Source organism: Chionomys nivalis, chromosome 1 (assembly GCF_950005125.1).
Source record: "Chionomys nivalis chromosome 1, mChiNiv1.1, whole genome shotgun sequence".
NCBI classification, from domain to species: domain Eukaryota; kingdom Metazoa; phylum Chordata; class Mammalia; order Rodentia; family Cricetidae; genus Chionomys; species Chionomys nivalis.
The window spans coordinates 26,077,528-26,097,984 of NC_080086.1; the positions used below are offsets into that span (position 1 = coordinate 26,077,528).

At 45.9% G+C, this 20,457-nt stretch overlaps 1 protein-coding gene across 1 annotated transcript; it reads right to left on the reverse strand.

Moving 5' to 3' along the window:
* Positions 1–9,671: 9,671 nt before the first annotated feature.
* On the reverse strand, positions 9,672–15,665 carry LOC130883372 (tubulin alpha-3 chain). The gene is made up of 5 exons (XM_057783672.1): positions 15,652–15,665; positions 13,223–13,445; positions 12,838–12,986; positions 11,411–12,091; positions 9,672–9,968 (listed from the first exon to the last, which is right to left on the reverse strand). The coding sequence occupies exons 1-5, from the start codon at positions 15,652–15,654 to the stop codon at positions 9,672–9,674; spliced, it is 1,353 nt and encodes a 450-aa protein (XP_057639655.1). The 5' UTR covers positions 15,655–15,665.
* Between the last annotated feature and the right edge of the window lie 4,792 nt (positions 15,666–20,457).

Genomic DNA, 20,457 nt, shown 5'->3' on the forward strand with positions numbered 1-20,457 from the left:
TGCTTATGCTTATAACAAACTCTTCCTCCCACTGGAGAGGTTGCTTGGCGGTTAAGAGAGCGCTGACTGCTCTTCCAGAGGTCTCTGGTTTAATTCCCACCAACCACATGGTGGCTCACAACCATCCATAGTGGGATCTGATGTCCTCTTCTGGCATAAAGTACCACACAGATAGAGCACTCATATACATAAATAAATCTTTAACACAAACCCTTCCTTCCTAAGCTCTTATCCTGAGGATTGTTTTTTAGTTATCAGAACCCATTCTTGTGGAAGATGTCACATGTACTTTGCAAAGGAGTTTCAATTCAGTCATGCCTTAAGCCTTATTGTGATAATTGTCATGAGCTGTAGAACGAGACTGATCATTCATTCCCAGGCACCCAAGACAGGAATAATCACACAGAAACTATATTAATTACAACAGTGTTTGGCCAATGACTCTAGTGTATTCCTAGCTAGCTCTTACATCTTAAATTAACCCATTTCTATTGATCTGTGTATCAGCACAAGGTTGTGTCTTTCTGGTAAGGGTCTGGCATCTGTCTCCTTCGGCAGCTACATGGTGTCTCTCCTCCATCTACTTTCTCTTTATGTCTCTGTTCAGATTTTCTGCCTGACTTTACTAAGTCATTGGCCAAAAAAAACTTTTTTAAAACCAATGATAATAAAACATGTTCATAGCATACAGAGGAAACTTTATCATATCAATGAGGAAACTTTTCCCCAAAGTTTTACTGTGTTTAAATATGTAAAAAATAAACCACCTGGACCCAGACTCCAGAAGTTTGAATCAGCCCAGCTAACTAAAGTGCTCCTGAACCGACTTCAGTCCTACCTCTCTGAAGATCATTTCACTGCCAGCCACGACACTGTCAAGGAACCCCAATGTTAAGTCTGGAGAGTAGCCCCAGCCCCTGGCATCCATCCCAGTCCCCTGGCATGGGAGTTGCATTGGTCTGGACTCCAAATCCCAGCATGCCTCCTGGGGGAAGGTCAGGACCATTCCCAGAGGGTATTTAAGTGGGCTCCCAGAGGAGAAACATGTGGTTCCAGGTTTGCATGTTCTCCTTGCTTTCCTGTGTCCCGGCCATGTGCTCGGCAACCCAAGAATTGTATTTAATAAAACAATGGACATTTTAATTTTGTTTGACCTAATTGATTTTTTGTGCCGGCGGAGCTGCCCCTCTTATTATTTTTTCCTAACACCCAACACAAAGTCCTTTTGAAAACACAAGGCATTGCAGAACCAGGATCCTTCTGGCGTGAAATCAACCTGGCACTTCTGGAGTCAGCGGCTCATGGCCTGCAGTATCTCTGGAGGGGTCCCTTTGGGGACACTGAAAGTTCTGGTGACCTTGGTAGACAAAATACAAAGAGACGTGTCAGAGGCCATGGGATCAGGTGACAACTGGCGTTCCACAGGCCGACCTACCAGATGAGTGACCCCCTGGTGGGGAGCCCCACCTGGGAAGGCTGTGGGGTCACTGGCTGTAGATAACTGTTTGTCTCTGTCTGTACTTTTTCTCATGTGCCCCTAATGACTCTGGGTATTATTCCCACTGCTTGTGTGTTTATCACATGAAACTGTTCCATCGATTGGGCACACATACAGCTGTGGATGGCCAGGAAGATTATTTCTGCTTAAGTTTTATGATTCTGGTGAATAGAAACAATGCTGGGATATTTTTCATTACTTAGTCTGACATAAGAAAGTAATAGTATTCGCAGTCACAGAGACAGCTGATTTGAGACTTCAGAACAAATGCAAAGCAACCTGGCTGCCCCTGAAGATGAATATCTAGTTGTCCTATAGACAAATCCATGAGGTCAGTTTCCAAGGTGTTTATTGTTGATCCAAGGTCAAAACATGCAGCAACTTTAGCAGATATAGCTTTCTCAGCAATGGACTTTCTGCACCTATTCCCCACCCTCAAGGTTCAGCCAGCTGTTTCAGTCCTGAATGTCAACGTCACTTTCTGTCTGGGAACCCTGACTGCTTACTTTACTCCCTGGCCGGTCAGGGCGACCTCCTTAGCCTGAGAGAGACTGTGGTTAGTTTGGCTCTATTTCTCGTTGTTCATTCAAGTAGCGCTGTGACCCTGGAGATGTGGTTCATAGCTGTCCAGAGGCTTTGGCTGTGAGGAGAAGCAGGAGAGATGTAGGAGAAAATGTGAGAGAAGTGTGTGTGTGTGTGTGTGTGTGTGTGTGTGTGTGTGTGTGTGTGTGTGTTGGTAGGAAGGTGTAGCTGAGTGTGCAGAGAGAGAAATGTGAAGGAGGAGTAGGGGAGATGACAGAGATTTTGTGTGTGTGTGCGCGCGCACGCGTGTGTGTGTGTGTGCTGAAAGGAATGTGTAGAGAGAAGTGTGAAGGGTGTGAGGAGAACTGAGAGGGAAGTGTGAGGGAGGAGTAGGAGAGATAAGAGCAATTGTGTGCGTGTGTGCGCATGTGTATGTGTGTGCGTGCGTGTGTGTGTGTATGTGTGTGCTGGAAGGAATGTGAAGAGGGAGAAGTGTGAGGGAGGAGTTGGGGAGATGAGAGAGATTATGTGTATGTTGTGTGCACGTGCGTACATGTGTGCGTGTGTGTATGCATGTGTGTGTGCGCACGTGTGTGCGCTGAAGGAATGTGCAGAGGGAGAACTGAGAGGGAAGTGTGCAGAGACGCAGCTGAGTGGGTAGAGATGCAGAGATGCAGAGATGCAGCTCTAGAGAGAGGTGTGTATAGGAGAGACGCGTGTGACGAAGAAGCACATGGCTGTGTGAAGAGAGAGATGCATGTAAAGTGGAGAATGTAACTGTGGAGAGAGATGTGACTGTGTGAAGAGATTATCAAGTAGTAGATTATTCAAGTTGAAGGAAAAGAGAAGGTTAGCATTGGGATAGCGTGTGCTTGTTCCTTTTTTCTTAGGTTACCATTGCAAAGCCTGTGTTTCTTTGTTACCCTCAGATAGAAAAAGTCTAGTCTTCAGAGAGTGGATTTTCAAGATGCAGTAATAAAGTTACCTTCAGAACATGGGACCCTTTTCCTAAAGATCCTTAGATAGAGAACCCTCGTTACTTTGAAGAATTCCTTACTGCAACCCTGGGTGCAGCCTGGGAGCTGGCATCCCTGGGCTGAAACATTCTGGTCCCAGAAATAGGGACTGCAATGGTATTCAGAAGACTTGCAACTGGCAATCCCAGACTCTGCTTTCAAAAGGCAAAATGTAACCTCATTTTTGGAAGGTAACTTCTCATTATTCACTAGCCAGAAAACCGCCCAGACGATTGACTCATCTGTCTACAGAAATAACCAGAGAAGCATGAGTTTCTGCTATCGCTGTGACAAACACCTTGACCAAAAACAACTAATAGGAGGAAATGATTTATTTGGCTAACACTTCTGGGTCACAGTCCATTGCAGAGGCAAGTCAGGGCAGGAACCCAAGCAGGAACTTGAAGCAGAGACCAGGAAGGAACGTCCTCCTTGGACTTGCTCGTACTTTGCTCCGCTAGATTTCCTTATGCAGTCCAGGACCCATCTGTCCTGGGAAATAGTGCTACCCATAGTGGGTGGGGCCCTTCTACATCAGTCATCCATTAAGACAGTCCTCCACAGGACCCCTAGCAGTGGGACCAGGACCTGTCCTTGGTACATGAACTAGCTTTTTGGAACCCATTCCCTATGGTGGGATGCCTCGCTCAGCCTTGATGCAGGAGCTTGGTCCTGTCTCAACTTGATATGCCTTGCTTTTTGTTGATTCCCATGGGATGCTTGACCCTTTCTGAAGGGAGATGGAAGAGTGGATGGGGGGGCGGGTAGAAAGGAGGTAGAGGGAGGGAACATGAGGAGAGGAGGGAGGGGAAACTATAGTAGGTATGTAAGATAAATTTTAAAGTTTAATTAAAATTATATAAAAAAAAGATAATCCCCCACAGATATGCTCACAGGCAGATCTGATCTGGGCAATCCCTAGATTGACATTCCCTTCTCAGGTCACTCTAGGCTGTGCTAAGTTGATAGTTAAAGCTGGCTAGGACACATGGGAAGATGGCTGCCTACTGACCCAGAACATAAAGTGCTTGCCTGCCATGAAAGACGCACTGAGTTTGATCCCCAGCACCACAGAAACTGAGCCTGGCTATACAGCTTTATGTTACTAGCAACTGAGAGAGAGAGGTAAGAGGATCAAAAGTTTTAGGCTAACCTGGACTGCATAACAACTCCAAAGCCAGTCTGGACACATGGGACCCTGATTCACAAAACATACACACAAACATACATACACACAAACATACATACATACATACATACATACATACATACATACAAAGCTTTCTCATCGAGACAGACTATACCCTCAAATTGTGAGCCAAACCGAATGCTCCTTTCCTTAAATAAATTACAAGTGTGGTATGAAGGCACAGCTGTGGCCCCAGCTACTCAGGAGGCCAGAGGAGGAGCACAGATTGAGCCCAGAAGCACGCATTAAAAGAGGTAAATTATAGAATAGGGCGTTAAATCTCAAGAAAGTGGCTTTAAAACCATGTTTGAAACATGGAAAACTGTTGAAATTGCAGGTCAAAGTCAAGCTGACCCAGCGATTACAGAAAGTGCACAGCAGACTCAGCCTTCAGAATACCCAGGAGCAGAGACTCAGGCAGACTGCAGCTGGCTTCAACACTGTGTTCTAAAAGAGCCAGTGAGGTGAGAAGCCTGCGGCTTGCGGCGAGCACAATAAACCATGAGCCAGGGGCTTCTCTCCCTCAGAGCCTCCCTTAGCCTGGCACCCGGAGGAGACAGGATTCCAGCAAGCCAGCAGGCTGTCTCAGTCCACACCGCTGCTCTCTCACAGCTGTTATTAACTGAAAATTAACTAACACGTGACCTGAGAACAGAAGCCTAGAAGAGTTCATGGAATGTCACAGTTCTGGTGGTTCAAGCCATGCCCAGAATCTGGGACCCTCTTCAACAGTGGGAATGATGATAGTTTGAATTTCTGCATGCTTAGTATATGTTAAATGTGCTCTAGTAGTTTCTAAAGTTTTATGCAAATGAAACAACTCAATAGCAAGCAGTTACATTATTCTAACACCCCAGAGAGCGGCTCCTGCACCCTTATCATCATTAACTAATCTCATCAAGTATGTCTATTCCACTATGTAGACACATCATTCTTATCTTAGACTTAAGACAGTCGGGCTCCTGGAAAGTAATATTTCCTAAACTATGAAAATAGTTGTCGTGATATTTTGTTTGTGATCTAACAAATAAAGCTTGCCTGAAGATCAGAGTGCATAGCTGAGCCACTAGTTAGCCATAAAGGCCAGGCAGTTGTGGCACACACCTTGAATCCCAGCACTCAGGAAACTGAGGCTGATGGCTCACTGTGAGTTCAAGGCCACCTTAGGCTACACGAGATTGAATCTGTCTAAAAGAGAAACAGAGCTCACACAAAGGTGATCCCAGCATCTGGGAACACATACCTTTAATACCAGCACTCAGGGGGTAGAGACAGACATGATATAGCTGGGCATCTAGAGGAATATAAGCCGGGAGGAGACAGGAGTTCAGATGCAGTCTGAGGGTTTGTAGAGATAGGATCGCCCCTTTGGTCTGAGCATTGGTAGAGGTAAGAACTCTAGTTGCTGGTTGCTCTGCTTCTCTGATCTTTCAGCATTAACCCCTATATCTGACTCAGGGTTTTTATTATTAAGAACAATTAGAACTCATGCTACAAATAGTTACTGGGATTAATCCTCACATGAGTCTCATTGCTAAGCTACATGGATCTCAACACCTACCTGTCAGGAGAGACTGCCATTTGGGGTATTAACAGGGAAAAGCAGCTGCTATAGGAGTCCCAAAGGGCAGCCCTGCGCCCCTCTAGAGCTACTGCAGGCCAGCTGCTGCTGGCTCCAGAAGAGCTGAGTTGACCATGCCAGGAGGATCCTGGTTCTGCAAGAACTTTGTTCTTTCTGTCTGATTCCCCAGCTGTGGACATTTCTGTGCTGCTTTCATACCTATTCTCCTTTAGGACTGTTCTCTGCATTGGTCCTTTGCTTTTTTTCTATTCTCCCTCTCCACCCATCCTCTTTTCCACTCCACACATGCATACTCAACTCACAGCCTATTAAAAAAGAAACCAGCCACAAGCATACTCTAGTTCTGGCTCTCTTCCTCGTGGTGGCCCCATTTGTGCTAATTACATTCAGGCTCTTCCTAGGACAGTGACCGCCTCCCTGTTCATAAATCAGTACTTTTTTCTTTTTTCACTTTCTTTCCTTCTTTCCTTTCTTTCTTTTTCTTTTTTTCTTTCTTTCTTTCCTTTTTTTTTTTTGGTTTTTTTGAGTCGGGGTTTCCCTGTGTCTGTGTATCTTCCTGGTACTCACTCTGTAGCCCAGGTTGGCCTTGAACTCTCAGAGATCCCCCTGCCCCTGCCTCTCGAATGCTGGGATTAAAGGCATGTGCCTCCACTGCCCGACAATCGTTATTTTTCATTTGTTTTTGAACTCCATTGTAGTTGGTCATTCTTTATTTTATTTTATTTTACACACTCTTTATTCTTTTGGTCTTTGCCACCCAGATCTCAAATAAATCACACAGGGGCTTATTACTTATGCCCAGCCTTATCTTGGATTATTTCTAGCCACATTTCCTTACTTACATTACCCATTTACCTTTTGCCTCTAGGCTTTTTTCTTTCTCTATTTCTGTATACCTTCCTTTCCTTTTTACCCCGTGGCTTGCTGTGTAGCTGGGTGGCCCCCAAAGTCCTCCTCTCTTCCTTTTCTTGCTCTCCAAACCTTTCTTCCCAAATTTCTCCTTCTATTTATTCTCTCTGCCTATCAGCCAGCTCTGCCTATCCTTTCGTCTGCTTACCAATTGACCGTTCAGCTCTTTATTAGACCAAGCAGGTGTTATAGACAGGCAAAGTAACACAGAGTCACAGGGTTAACCAAATTCAACATAAAAGAATGCAACACATCTGTGTATCAATAGATAATGTTCCCCAAAATAAACAAATGTAACACAAATTCAGCTAATATTCCACATTTCTTTTTTCTTTTTCTTTTTTTTTTTTTTTTTTTTTTTTTTTTTTTTTTTTTTTGGTTTTTTCGAGACAGGGTTTCTCTGTGGCTTTGGAGCCTGTCCTGGAACTAGCTCTGTAGACCAGGCTGGCCTCGAACTCACAGAGATCCGCCCGTCTCTGCCTCCCGAGTGCTGGGATTAAAGGCGTGCGCCACCACCGCCCGGCTAATATTCCACATTTCATTGCTGTTTTTCTCCACAGTTGACTCTAAATATTCTCAATAATTTTCATGATGTGGGACTGTAATAGCCTTGTGTGGAGGACAATGGGCATGCAAGGGACTACATGGCATTCACCATGGAAACCGTGTTGCAAGTCGTCATTCCACACACGTGCCTTTGATTTTCTCTCCTAAACCTCATATTAACCTTGACATGTGTTTAAAGATTATGTCGTGTTCTACCTGCATGTCTGCCTGCCATCAGAAGGGGGCACCAGAGCTCATGACAGATGGTTGTGAGCCACCATGTGCTAGCTGGGAATTGAACTCAGGACCTCTGAAAGAGCAGTCAGTACACTTCACTTCTGAGCTATCTCTGCAGCCCACGATATTGTTTTTGTCATCAAAATTATCACTGTCAATTAAAATTTAGGGACCAGGTTAAGGATAGTCAATTAAAATAGATTATCTAACTGAAACTTAGTTCTAAAAACTAAAAAAAAATAAATAATAATAATTATATAAAGAAGTAATGGTGAGATAGAAGAAAAGAGGGGGGAACACAACCAAGGGCCGGGGGCTCCTCATTTCGGATAACATGGTTAGGGCAGCCCCATTCTCACCTCCAAGGGCAAGGCTCCATGAAGAATGCGGTCCTATGGGTTAGGGAAAGAAAGGAGAGGATACTGAACGGGAGTCCACTTGGCACTACTGGCACTTGAACTCCCCTGCCGAGCGGGGAGACAGAGAGCTGTGCGTTCACGCTGGGAAACAGTGAGGAAGTGGATCTGTTGAGCCTAAAGGTAGAACTCTGAGTGAGTATGAGCAGAGAGGGGGGCAGAGCTGAGCCTTCGCTGGGAGCTGAAAAACCAGAGGAAAACAGCATTGTGTGTGTGAGAGAGAGAGAGAGAAAGAGAGAGAGAGAGTGTTCACGTGAGAACTGGGACTTAGAAAACAGTGGCAAAGCCCACATCATGTCCAAAGCTTGTATTGATTACAGGTGTCAGGTGAAGAGTCAGGTTTAGAACAGGCAGGGTGGTTCACCCCTGCAATGCCAGCACATGGAGAAGCAGGAAGTAGTGTTTAACGCCAGGCTGAGCAGATCACCCAGCTCTCTTCCATGCTCTCTCTTCCTACTCTTACTGCCTCAGATCTGGGCCACGTTGTGCCTGCAGCCAGTCTTACATAGTGCTGACTTGAGAACTGGCGGCTGGATGCCTGCCTGCCTCTTGCTAAGAGGCTTCCTCTGTGACACAGGGAGTGAGCTTTACAACTGGAAAGCAGAATCAGTGCCCTGGGCTCCTGGGGCATCTGTGGTCACCCTGGGTGCTCGAGGCCTTCCTCATCAGGACACAGCGCTGCCTTCCTGTTGCGTGCCCACCTTGTTAAGTCAATTCTCAAGGTGCTGAGCAGAGGTACTTAGAAGCCAGGCCTGAGTCCTGATCCCTGACAGGAAGGCAGCCAAGGGCACACCTCGGCTGGTTTGTCTTGGGAAGTCTGCAGAGGCACAAACCTGTGCCGGTAAAGAGGGAAGGCAGACTTCCTGCAGTTCCTTCGAATATGCCACCTGCTTGAGACAGGAGAAACTGAGGCCTGGAGAAGGAAAAGCCGTTTGCTCAGCTTCAGCCCCACCTGGAGACACCGGTCTTCTGCTGTGCCCGACACCACCTGGACCCTCTCACGGTGCTTCAATTTGACCCCGAGGAGGGACCAGTCTTTCTGATGATCCAGGCCATCGTCTGTGTGGTTCATGTGTGCATCTAAGCATAACTACCAGCTGACTAGGATGGGGCCACTGCATGAGGGTCTATGTGGGCCGGTACCAGAATCTTCTCCACGGTTACGTTCCTGGGAAGCCCTTGGCTGAAAATGAGCCTTCACCAAGAAAAGTCTTGGTTCTTGCATCAAAGAACCTACCAACCAGCGCTCACTCAACACTCAGTCCACACCAGGAACAAGGGTTTGACAGACAGTGATCAGAGTACAATACAGCCATGCAATGGTGGGTGGTTCTGGTTCCCTCCAACAGCAAAGCGACACCAGGGGAGGAGAGCTAATGATTCAGTGGAAATGAAGCCTCGGTCAATGAGCCCCCACAGCCCCAGGACACACCTGAGGCCCAGGGGCCCCTTCCCCAGCAGCCCAAGACAGGGTCCATTCCTGAGCCGCTCGAGCAGCACTAAAAATCACCTTATCCTGATGTCCTTAGAACTTAAGACCAGACAGACAGACATGTTTACCATTTCTTAGGGAAAACTGCTATATTTTCCCCAGAGAATCTGACTTGAGAAAGGCCAGTATCTAAAATGTTGTTAGAAAGTACAGCACACAGGGGAAGGCAGTGCCTCAATACAGAAATTTTATTAAGTAAATAAACCCTTCAGTTTCAATGGTGGGGAAGAGATAACTGGCCGGCTGCCAGCCAGACCCATACACTCAGTATTCTTCTCCTTCCTCTGCCTCTGCCTCCACGGAATCCACGCCCACCTCTTCATAATCCTTCTCCAGTGCTGCCAGGTCCTCCCGGGCCTCTGAGAACTCCCCTTCCTCCATGCCTTCTCCCACGTACCAATGCACGAAGGCCCGCTTGGCGTACATGAGGTCAAACTTGTGGTCCAGGCGAGCCCAGGCCTCTGCGATGGCTGTGGTGTTGCTCAGCATGCACACAGCCCTCTGTACCTTGGCCAGGTCTCCCCCAGGCACCACGGTGGGGGGCTGGTAGTTGATACCCACCTGCCAGAGAAGGAGAACATACAGTCGAGTTTATAATAGCCTCAGAAATACGAGAGTTCACTAGCTCGGGAGCTGTGGGCCCAGGTCTAGCTGCAAATACTCACGCCGTACTTCGGGGAATAATCTCCTACACACAGCAACACATATAAGATCTTAAAGTCCTTACTTAAACCACCAATGGACAAACAGGAACAACAAGGGCAAAGACCGAGAACCCTACCCACGGTATACTGTGTGCTTAGCTAAAACGAAGCCGGCTGGAATCCTTGTATTTGCTATAGGAAACCTTGTGTAGCAGTGACCTTTAGCAATGAGAACTCTTGGAGGTGAAGGAAGATAAACCTTAGGAATGCAGATTCTTTGCTGCTCTCTGCTCCAACATCACTCGTGTTAGAGGCAGAATATATCTGGAATATGCAGAGACTGCCTCCTGTTTTGTAGCAACAAAAAGCTTTTGGGGCACAGAATTCAGCTTTCAGTATTAATATTTTAATACTATTTAAATTATAGTATTTATACATTATAAAATACTATTATTTAAAGGTAAGTTAATATATCAGGCTTCCTTTAAAATATTTGGTATATTTTTTATAATTTAAAGGCTCTAAAAATTATTTGAAAATCCCAAACTGGCCACAAACTCTGCGGCCAAGGCTGATCTTGAACTTACTCTGGTGCTGGGATCAGAGGCCTGTGCCCCATGAATGTCCAGATGAAACACTGTTTCTAAACACAGAAACTAGTGTGGCCCAGCCATGGTTGTAAAGAATGTGACAGAAACCAAACCCATGCTGACACAAAGGGACCCATAGCACAGAGACTAAGTGGGTGCACCTGGAGTTGGCCGACTCTGGAGGGCCAGAGTGCCCCTAACTTAGGCCTCCCCACAGGCCTGCTTTTTACTGCAGACCTACAGGTGCAGCAGGGGAAACCTGGGCGAGCCACTGCGTTCCCAGCCCCTGTAACAGAGGCCCCTCCCTTGGAAGTCCTTGTCTTCTTAGTGTCTCACTGATGCTTGAGGATTGGTAATTGATGGTCTAAGGAGTAAGGACTGAGGCCAGGTGGTGGTGGCGCACACCTTTAACCCCAGCCCTCGGGAGGCAGATCTCTGTGAGTTTGAGAACAGCCTGGTCTACAGAGTGAGTTTCAGGACAGCCAGGGCTACAAAGAGAAACCCTGTTTCTGAAAACCAACCAAATAACCCAAATCAAAAACAAGCAAGCAAACCAACAAGAAATAAGGTTTGGTACTTGGTGGTAAGAATGGAGTTCCCAGTATCATTTGGATACTAGGAAGCATTAAGTCACTTAGCAATTAAACTCCTTACTGTAGATGCTTTTTTGGAACCTGACATGGAAAGGGGGATTCGTCCCAAAGCTATGGCCCTGAGACAGGAGCTGTTGCTTGCTGGCAGCTGTAGCTGTCATAGCACCCAATCCTACCTTAAATCCAGTCGGACACCAATCCACAAACTGGATAGTGCGCTTGGTCTTGATGGTAGCAATAGCCGCATTGACATCTTTGGGAACCACATCCCCCCTGTACAACATGCAGCAGGCCATGTATTTGCCGTGGCGAGGGTCACACTTAACCATCTGATTGGCTGGCTCGAAGCAAGCATTGGTGATTTCTGCCACGGACAGCTGCTCATGGTACGCCTTCTCAGCTGAGATGACCGGGGCGTAGGTGGCCAGCGGGAAGTGGATGCGAGGGTATGGCACCAGGTTGGTCTGGAATTCTGTTAGATCCACATTCAGAGCCCCGTCAAACCTCAGGGAGGCTGTAATGGAGGACACGATCTGCCCGATCAGACGGTTCAGGTTGGTGTATGTGGGACGCTCAATATCCAGGTTGCGCCGACAGATGTCATAGATGGCTTCGTTATCCACCATGAAGGCGCAGTCAGAATGCTCCAGGGTCGTGTGTGTGGTCAGGATGGAGTTGTAGGGCTCCACCACGGCTGTGGAAACCTGGGGGGCTGGGTAAATGGCGAATTCCAGTTTGGACTTCTTGCCATAGTCCACTGAAAGCCGTTCCATGAGCAGAGATGCGAACCCGGATCCTGTGCCCCCTCCAAAGCTGTGGAAGATGAGGAAGCCCTGCAGTCCTGTGCACAGATCTGCCTGTGGGAAGCCAGAGTACGTAAGCCGGCGCCTACAGAGCCACGCCCCAGCCTCCGAGCCCCACACTCACCACTTCCACTTCTGTAAACTGAGACAAATCCAGACTGTCTATAACACACACTCTGCACTTTGACCTTAATGACCCATGGCTGTGCATCTCAGCCGTGGCTGCGTAGTAAGGGATTTTGGTAAACTCATGATAGATTCCTGATTTTAAGAATTGTCAAAAATGACTGGGCTTGAAAGTTTTATGTCAACTTGACAAAGATAAAGACTTTCCTCTGAGAGAAGGGGGTCTCAATTAAGAAAAGACCTTCTTGGGTAGTGGTGGCACACACCTTTTTTTCCAGCACTTTCCCAGCACTTGGAAGCCAAGGCAGGCAGATCTCTATCAGTTTGAGGCCAGCCTGGTCTACAAGAGCTAGTTCCAGGGCAGCTAGGACTGTCACACAGAGAAACCCTACCTTGAGAAACCAAAAACAATAAATAAATAAACCTTTATAAGATCAGGCTGCAGACAAGCCTTCAGGGAGTTTTCTTAATTACTGATTGATTGGGCCCAGACTGTTGTAGGTGAGGCCATCCCTGAGCTTGTGGTTCTGGAATTTGTAAGAAAGAAGGCTGAGCAAGAAAGTAAGTAGCACCCTCCATGGCCTCTGCACCAGGTCCTGCCTCCAGGTTTCCTGCCCTGTTTGAGATTCTATCCTGTTGTCCACCACAAGAAGCCTCCTCTGCAATCCTCTTACCAGTTTTCGGATCCGGTCCAGGACGAGGTCGACAATCTCCTTGCCAATGGTATAATGACCTCTGGCATAATTATTGGCCGCATCCTCCTTCCCAGTGATCAGCTGCTCTGGGTGGAAGAGTTGCCTGTAGGTTCCAGTGCGTACTTCATCTGGAGAGAGAGCATTCACACCATGAGTCTTTAGGGCAGGGACATTCAAGTCCATGTGTGTGCAGATCGAGAGCATCTTCTAAGCATTGTCAGTGCACACACAAACCACCCACACACGACCCTTTCAGTCACAAGCACACATTTACACATTGAGTCTACTCTGCAGAGAAGTCAGCGGGTTTTCCTGAGACGCTCACGCTCTCCCAGGAAGCCTCCACCCAGACCCAGGCACCTACCGACCACAGTGGGCTCCAGGTCCACGAACACTGCTCTGGGCACGTGCTTGCCAGCTCCGGTTTCACTGAAGAATGTGTTGAAGGAGTCGTCCCCGCCACCGATGGTTTTGTCGCTTGGCATCTGACCGTCAGGTTGAATGCCATGTTCAAGGCAGTACAGTTCCCAGCAGGCATTGCCGATCTGGACACCTGCCTGCCCCACGTGGATAGAGATACACTCACGCTGGAATCCAGAACAGAAACATGACATTCGTTCAACTGAAACTGCATGGAATACCAACGTATCTGTGTGTCGTGCCGAGTGTCTATTTTCAGACTTCATCCACAGTCGCAAGAGAGGGTGGCAGACCGGTTTGCGGAGAGGAATTTTGTTTCCTTTCTGACACCGGTGAGGAAAGTGAAAGTGACTGAGCCCAAAGAGCCTTCATTCAGAATTTTAAGACAGTCTCAGAGCTCCTGTTGGTCTTATGTGGGTCCCGAGCTGTCTATGGGAAGATGCCCTTGAATCCCTGGAAGTCCAGCCCTCTGCCCCTCCGTGTCAGGGTCACAGGAGATTGTCACTAGCTTCACCCAGTTTCCCAAGAACTTTCATGGGGTTTGCGACTCCTGCCAAACCTGACGACCTGTGTTGACCTCTGGGACCCGTTTAGTGGACACAGAGAATCACCTCCAGCAAGTGGTCACCTGATCTCACTGGCCGTCATGTACACATTTGTGAAAATATGTAATTAAAAAATAAAGTCAATAAAGTCCTTTATCTGAGCCATCTTGTCAGCCCCATTTTTGCTTTTATTAAAAAAACTCGTGGCTAAGCATAGTGGTGTATGCCTTTAATTCTAGCACTTGGGAGGCAAAAGCAGGTGTGTATTTGTGAGCTTGAGTCTGCCAGAGTTATGAGGTGATGCCCTGTCTCAAAACAGAAAGTCTTCTTATTGTCTCAAAGATAAACAGAATTCTTCAAAAGAAAAATTATGGAGATTCTTCAAGGAAACAGATGATGGATTTTTGAGGCACATAGTAAGATGTTACTTGCTACTGAATCTGCAGGTAGGTCGCCTATGTTTTCAAAGGTTAATTTGAAAAGACACATGCGAGCCATTGTGCTGGTTAGCCCGGTTCACCTGACAAACTGGAGTCACCTGGGGAGAGGTGACGTGACTGTGTCTGCGGGCATTTTCTCCGCTATGATTGATGGGCTGCAGTGGGATAATCCTTCTGTAGACTGTGAATACGTTTTACTCTCATTGGTTAATAAAAAAGCCGATTTGGCCTATAGCAAGGCAGAATAAGGCTAGGCAGGAAAGCCAAACTGAAAAACAGAGAGAAGGGCAGAGTCAGAGAGATAGGAGTCACCTCTCAGAGGGTCAAGACATGCTAGATGCTTGGTGGCTAGCTTAGGAGAGCTGAGGACCCAACTCAGGGCCTTGCGCTTGCTAGGCAAACACTCCACCATGGAGCTGAATCCCCAGCCCCCGGAGGGCACTCCTCATGCCAGACCAGAGTTTGGTGGCCAGACTCACAACTGCCTGTGAGTACTGCTCTCTTGTGGCCTCTCTGGGGAACTGCACTCAGGAACATGCACCTCTCACAGACATACACACACAACCATGTCAGACAAAGGGAAAAAACTTAAAAGAGCTTCTTAGTTTTATTTTTTCTCTCCCTTAAGTTCTTGTAGTAGCCTATGTTGGCCTCAAATTTGCTCAGATTAGTCCTGAAAGCCAATTTTCCTGCCTCAGCCCACCTGGGGCTTGGGACTGCAGCACGGCACAGTACGTATCTCAGATTTACTTTCTTGTGTGAACAAACTATCCCACGTAAGCACTTAACATAAAAAACAGCGCTAGTCACAAACCACATAAAAGTTCTTTGGGAAACTGGGTGAACCTAGTGGCAAACTCCCGTGATCCCCACGTGGAGGGGGCAGAGGGCGGCCTTCCACGAGTTCAAGGGCGTCTTCCCATAGACAGCTCAGGACCAACACGAGACAAACACGGGCTACAAGACTGTCTTAAAATTCCAAACAAAGGCTCTTTGGACTCCGACACTTTCACTTTCCTCACTGGTATAGGAAACGGAACAAAATCCCTCTGCGCAAACCAATCCGCCACCCTTTCTTGTTGTATTTTCTAGAGACCAGAGTTCTTTGAGACTGGGATTGGCCTCGAACTTCTGTCCTCTGCAGGGCTGGGACTCCAGATGGAAACTACATCCCACCATCCTGGATGTTCACTGCGAGCTAAGACAAGGGGCATCTCGCTCGCACTTGCCTGGTGAGGAGTCAGGAGGAAACTGTGGCCTCAGGGATGGCTATGCCCCCACTCACCCTCGTGGGAGCCTGGTGTCCGAGGGAACAGCAGGTCTCTCTCCCGTGGAGCCCACCCTCGGAGGTCCTGAGCCCCGCCACCCCAGCCCGGGCCTGCTCTCACCATCCTGCACTCTGCAGACCAGCTCAGCCGTTCCTCAGCACTGGTCCTCAACTGCCTCTTGCCCGCACTCAACTGTCCAGGCCGGATACGGATATAAATGCAAATATCTGGGGGCTTATTGGCCCAGAGTGTTTCCGGGGCGGGCCTAAGCACCACAGTCCATTTATGATTGGATGGAACGCAAAATGAAGTGCTGGCACTTTCTGATTGGACGTGGCTTTGGCGGGAATGCTCTGAGTGGCTGGAGGGGGATGAGCATCTAAAGACTGGGGATGTCTGCACCTCCCTGGTGCAGCTTAGCAGGACAAGTGGGGTGGAGCCTTGTACACTCAGCATCTCTCAGTCCTCACGGCACCTCGCACCACCTTACGTCACTTGGTGCAGAAAAACTGTTCAGCTGAGTCAGGAAGCCTTTCAGATAGCTCTTCTTTAGACAGACATCCTTATCTGGGCACCTGAGTCTGCCTGCCTGAGGACCCAGCGTCCTTTTGGAAGTCTGTGTGAACAGTCATCTATTATGACATCATTTTCCGAGGGTGTTGAAAGCTGTTGGTTATGCAGCTCGGGTGACCTCCAAGTCTTCGTCACCCAGGCTTGCACAAATAGAAGCGCTGTCTCAGCATGCCTCAGAGCTGGGGCTATCGATATGCACATTGCATGGTGGGGATCAGACCTTCCTTCAATCTGCAGTTTTGCAGAAACACAATTTAGTAGACATACTTTTACTTTCTCAGGACATCCTACTGCATGCAATTGAATTGCAGGCTTTGCTGTACTGTGGATTATTATTATTGTTGTTTATTTATTTATTTTTGAATAGTCTTGTGTATCCCATCTTGGTCTTGACTGCTCTTGTAACCAAGTATGGATTTGAACTTCAGATTCTCTGTTCTCTACCCCATAAGTGCCTCTCAAACCCAGCATTAGAGTACTGAGGGCCAAACCCACTTCTTTGGAAATGTGTGCCGAACTGTAGTAAAGAGGCCACTTATTTTGTTCCCAGCTGCTCAGCCCCGAATTAATCACAGAGAAACCATATTATTTAAAACACTGCTTGGCCCATTAGCTCGAGATTCTTATTGGCTAACCCTTACATATTAATTTATTTGGCTTACCGGCAATGTTACAGCATGTCTGTCTCTGGCAGGGCTCCATGGCTTCTCCCTGACTCTGCCTCCTTTCTCCCAGTATTCAGTTTAGTTTCCCCAGCTACCTTAGTTCTGCCCTATCAACAGTCCCAAAGCAGCTTCTTTATTAACCAGTGCGATTCACAGCATACAGAGGGGAATAACACATCACCTGTCCTTTTCTGTTTAAATAAAAAGGAAGGTTTTAACTTTAACATAGTAAAATTACATATAACAAAACAGTTATAAAGCAATAATTATAATTAAAATATTTATATCTACTTTATCTTTTATGATAACTATGAAAAACTATAACTATAAATTCTTTAACTCCATCAAAGACTCCAGAAGGATATAATATTACCTAAGTAAACAGGAAGTGCATGTAAGCAACTTCCAAAACTCTAGAATTGACAGAGATATCTTGCTGCCTGGACAGTCACCCAAAGTTCTTCCGTACCCTTGGGGCATCCATCTTCAGCCTACAGGCCCATAGTATCCAGCAGACTTTTCCACAAAGCAGGAAATTTCAAAGACAATTCTGCCTATATTGGCAGTTTGCGAGTCACTTTCTTCTGTGTCCTGCAGAATGTCTGGAAGACTTTTTCATGAAGCAAGAACCCCGAAGGATTGTCTCACCTTTAGGTAAGTTCAGTAGTCATTACTCTGTGGGTTCTGCATGTCCAGTTCAGGAAAGAGCAAGGTTTTTTTGTTTTTTTGGTTTTTTGTTTTTTGTTTTTTGTTTTTTGCCTAAATGGCTAACAAACTTCACAAGGAGCCTCTTTGATGCCCATCTTCCTCTTAAAGTTATTGGTGTTGCCAGAAGCAGATGTGTCTCATTGTCATGAAAAGTTCTAAGTCCTTAAACATTTTAAATGCCATATTCTGTAGTCTTTGAAATGTTTGAAGAAAGCCTATCCATCTGAAATACATCTCTGTACATCTAGAAAATCTAACTAATGTGATTATCTATTAACCTATATTTATTAATTATATATTACATTTTAAAATGAGCTATACAAACACAATACCTTAATCAAGAGCAGAAATAGACATATAACAAAATTGAACTTAAACTTATACCAATAAACCAAGATCCATACCAATGCAAATCTCTATAACATATCCCCCTTTAAAGATAAACAACCATTTATAAACAATATTTAGGAATATGGGCATAGTTCTTCTCCAAACTGCTTCCTGATTTTGTTGGGTGAAGTAATTTTGGGGGGGTATTCACAGTGTTGTTTCAAGAGGTCTTGGTGCATCAAACCATATTAGTCTGGAAGCAATCCATAGGTTCTCATCCTCTGTGGAAACAAAAGAAGAACCTCTTTTCCAAAGCAACATATCCTTAGACACATATATTTTAATTCAAGAAACCTTTAAAATAAATATGTTGGCTTGGCTTAGCAGTCCCCAGCATCAAATGTCTCTCTGCAGTCAAAAATTCAAAGAAAACAGAATAATAAACATAATACAGACTCTCTGTGTATATTCCATCTTTATGTGGCTTATTCTTTCTTACTTCTTTTAATCTATGAAATCTGTACTCTGTCTTTTTAAAGACTTTACCTTTTTTTCAAAACCATTTCCTTCTTTTTATTACTGTCTATACTTTTTTTTTTTGTCTCTGAAGCCTACGTACATTTATCCAACACTGTGACTCACTTAGAGGTCTTTTATGTCTGAATTTGTCCTATTGTAGATCTGTAATTCTTTACTGTCCAGGAATGCTTCTTAAAATGCTAAGCACTTCTAAAAAACTTAAGCTTCGGCATTACTAGGGTATATATGGCTTTGCCTGCTTGTTCTGCCCAGTCTGACATGGCAGAGGCGGTCTGTTCACTGACTCTGAGCCATGCACAATGCCCCAGTTCCAGGTATGCAGCAGGTCTATGTTGAGCCATTCAGCAGTTTGTAACATCATTGCTTACAAACCCCATTCAAATGTTCTACTTCCTGAAAGAGCCAGAGGGGTTGGCAGCACGGCCCAAAAAGCCAGTATTTAAAAACAGTGTGGCTTTTTTCCTGCTACCGCTGAATCAGGAAAATCTCTCTTAAAGGAGCCATGCCTCTGCTTGCTTCTAGCAAACAGAGCCCACCCAAGAAAATGCCGCTACCAAACCATGCTTAACTCTGTTCTTTTGTGTCTAGGATTCCTTTTTAAGCTTTCTCAGGTTTTACATGGATTTAGTCCACCATGTTGGCACCAATTTGTACTAAGGAGGCTGCATATTTTGTTCCCAGCTGCTCAGCCCTGAAATAATCACACAGAAACCATATTATTTAAATCACCATATTATTAAACCACTGCTTGGCCCATTAGCTCTAGCTTCTTATTGGCTAACTCATACATATTAATTTAATCCATTTCTATTAATCTGTATATCGCCACATGATAGTGGCTTACTGGCAAAGTTTCAGCATATCTGTCTCTGGTAGGGATACATGGCTTCTCTATGACTCTGCCTCCTTTCTCCCAGCATTCAGTTTAGTTTTCCCCACCTACCTAAGCTCTGTCCTATCAACAGGCCCAAAGAAGCTTCTTAATTAACCAGTGGTATTCACATCATACAGAGGGGAATCCCACATCAGTGAGCACTCTGCCAAACCCAGCAACAACCTAGCACCCAATACTGTGTTTTTAAGAAACATTTTTTTTCTGATTATAAAATTAACACACTTGGAATAGAAAAGTGGGGAAAGGCAGAAATGAAATGGAAAGCCAACAGCTTTAAAAACTAGAGAGAATCAGTTCAGCTGTACCTTTCTTCAATGTATGCATACATTTATTACTTTAGGGGGACAGGTTTTCTCAGTGTAGGCCTGGCTGTCCTAGAACCAGCTCTGTAGACCTGGCTGGCCTCAAACTTACAGGGATCCGCCTGCCTCTGCATCCCAAGTACTGAGATGAAAGGTGTGCACCGCCACAGCCCAGTAACATTTATGCTTTTTGCAATTACAATCAACACGATTTTTTTTGTATTCTATAATAAATATTTTAACAGTATCTTTTGCAGCAATTTTATATTTTATTTTTATTTTTTATGTACATTGCCTGTATATATGTCCGTGGAAGTTACAGTTGTAAGCTGCCATGAAGGTACTGGGAATTGAACCTGGATCCTCAGGAAGAGCGGTTAGTGTTCATAACCACTGAGCCATCTCTCCAGCCCTCTTGCTGCAATTTGTTGTTGAGGATCTGACTTGGTCTCTATGCATTTGAAAACTTATTGATTTCTATCCATACCATAATGAATAAATATATTCCTTTATGTATGCCAGTTTCAACACACAGAATGTGAGCTCAGCTACCAATAACAGCTGCGAGAGAGCAGCGGTGTGGACTGAGACAGCCTGCTGGCTTGCTGGAATCCTGTCTCCTCCGGGTGCCAGGCTAAGGGAGGCTCTGAGGGAGAGAAGCCCCTGGCTCATGGTTTATTGTGCTCACCACGAGCTGCAGGCTTCTCACCTCACTGGCTCTTTTAGAACACAGTGTTGAAGCCAGCTGCAGTCTGCCTGAGTCTCTGCTCCTGGGTATTCTGAAGGCTGAGTCTGCTGTGCACTTTCTGTAATCGCCGGGTCAACTTGACTTTGACCTGCAGTTTCAACAATTTTCCATGTTTCAAACATGGTTTTAAAGCCACTTTCTTGAGATTTAACGCCCTACTCTATA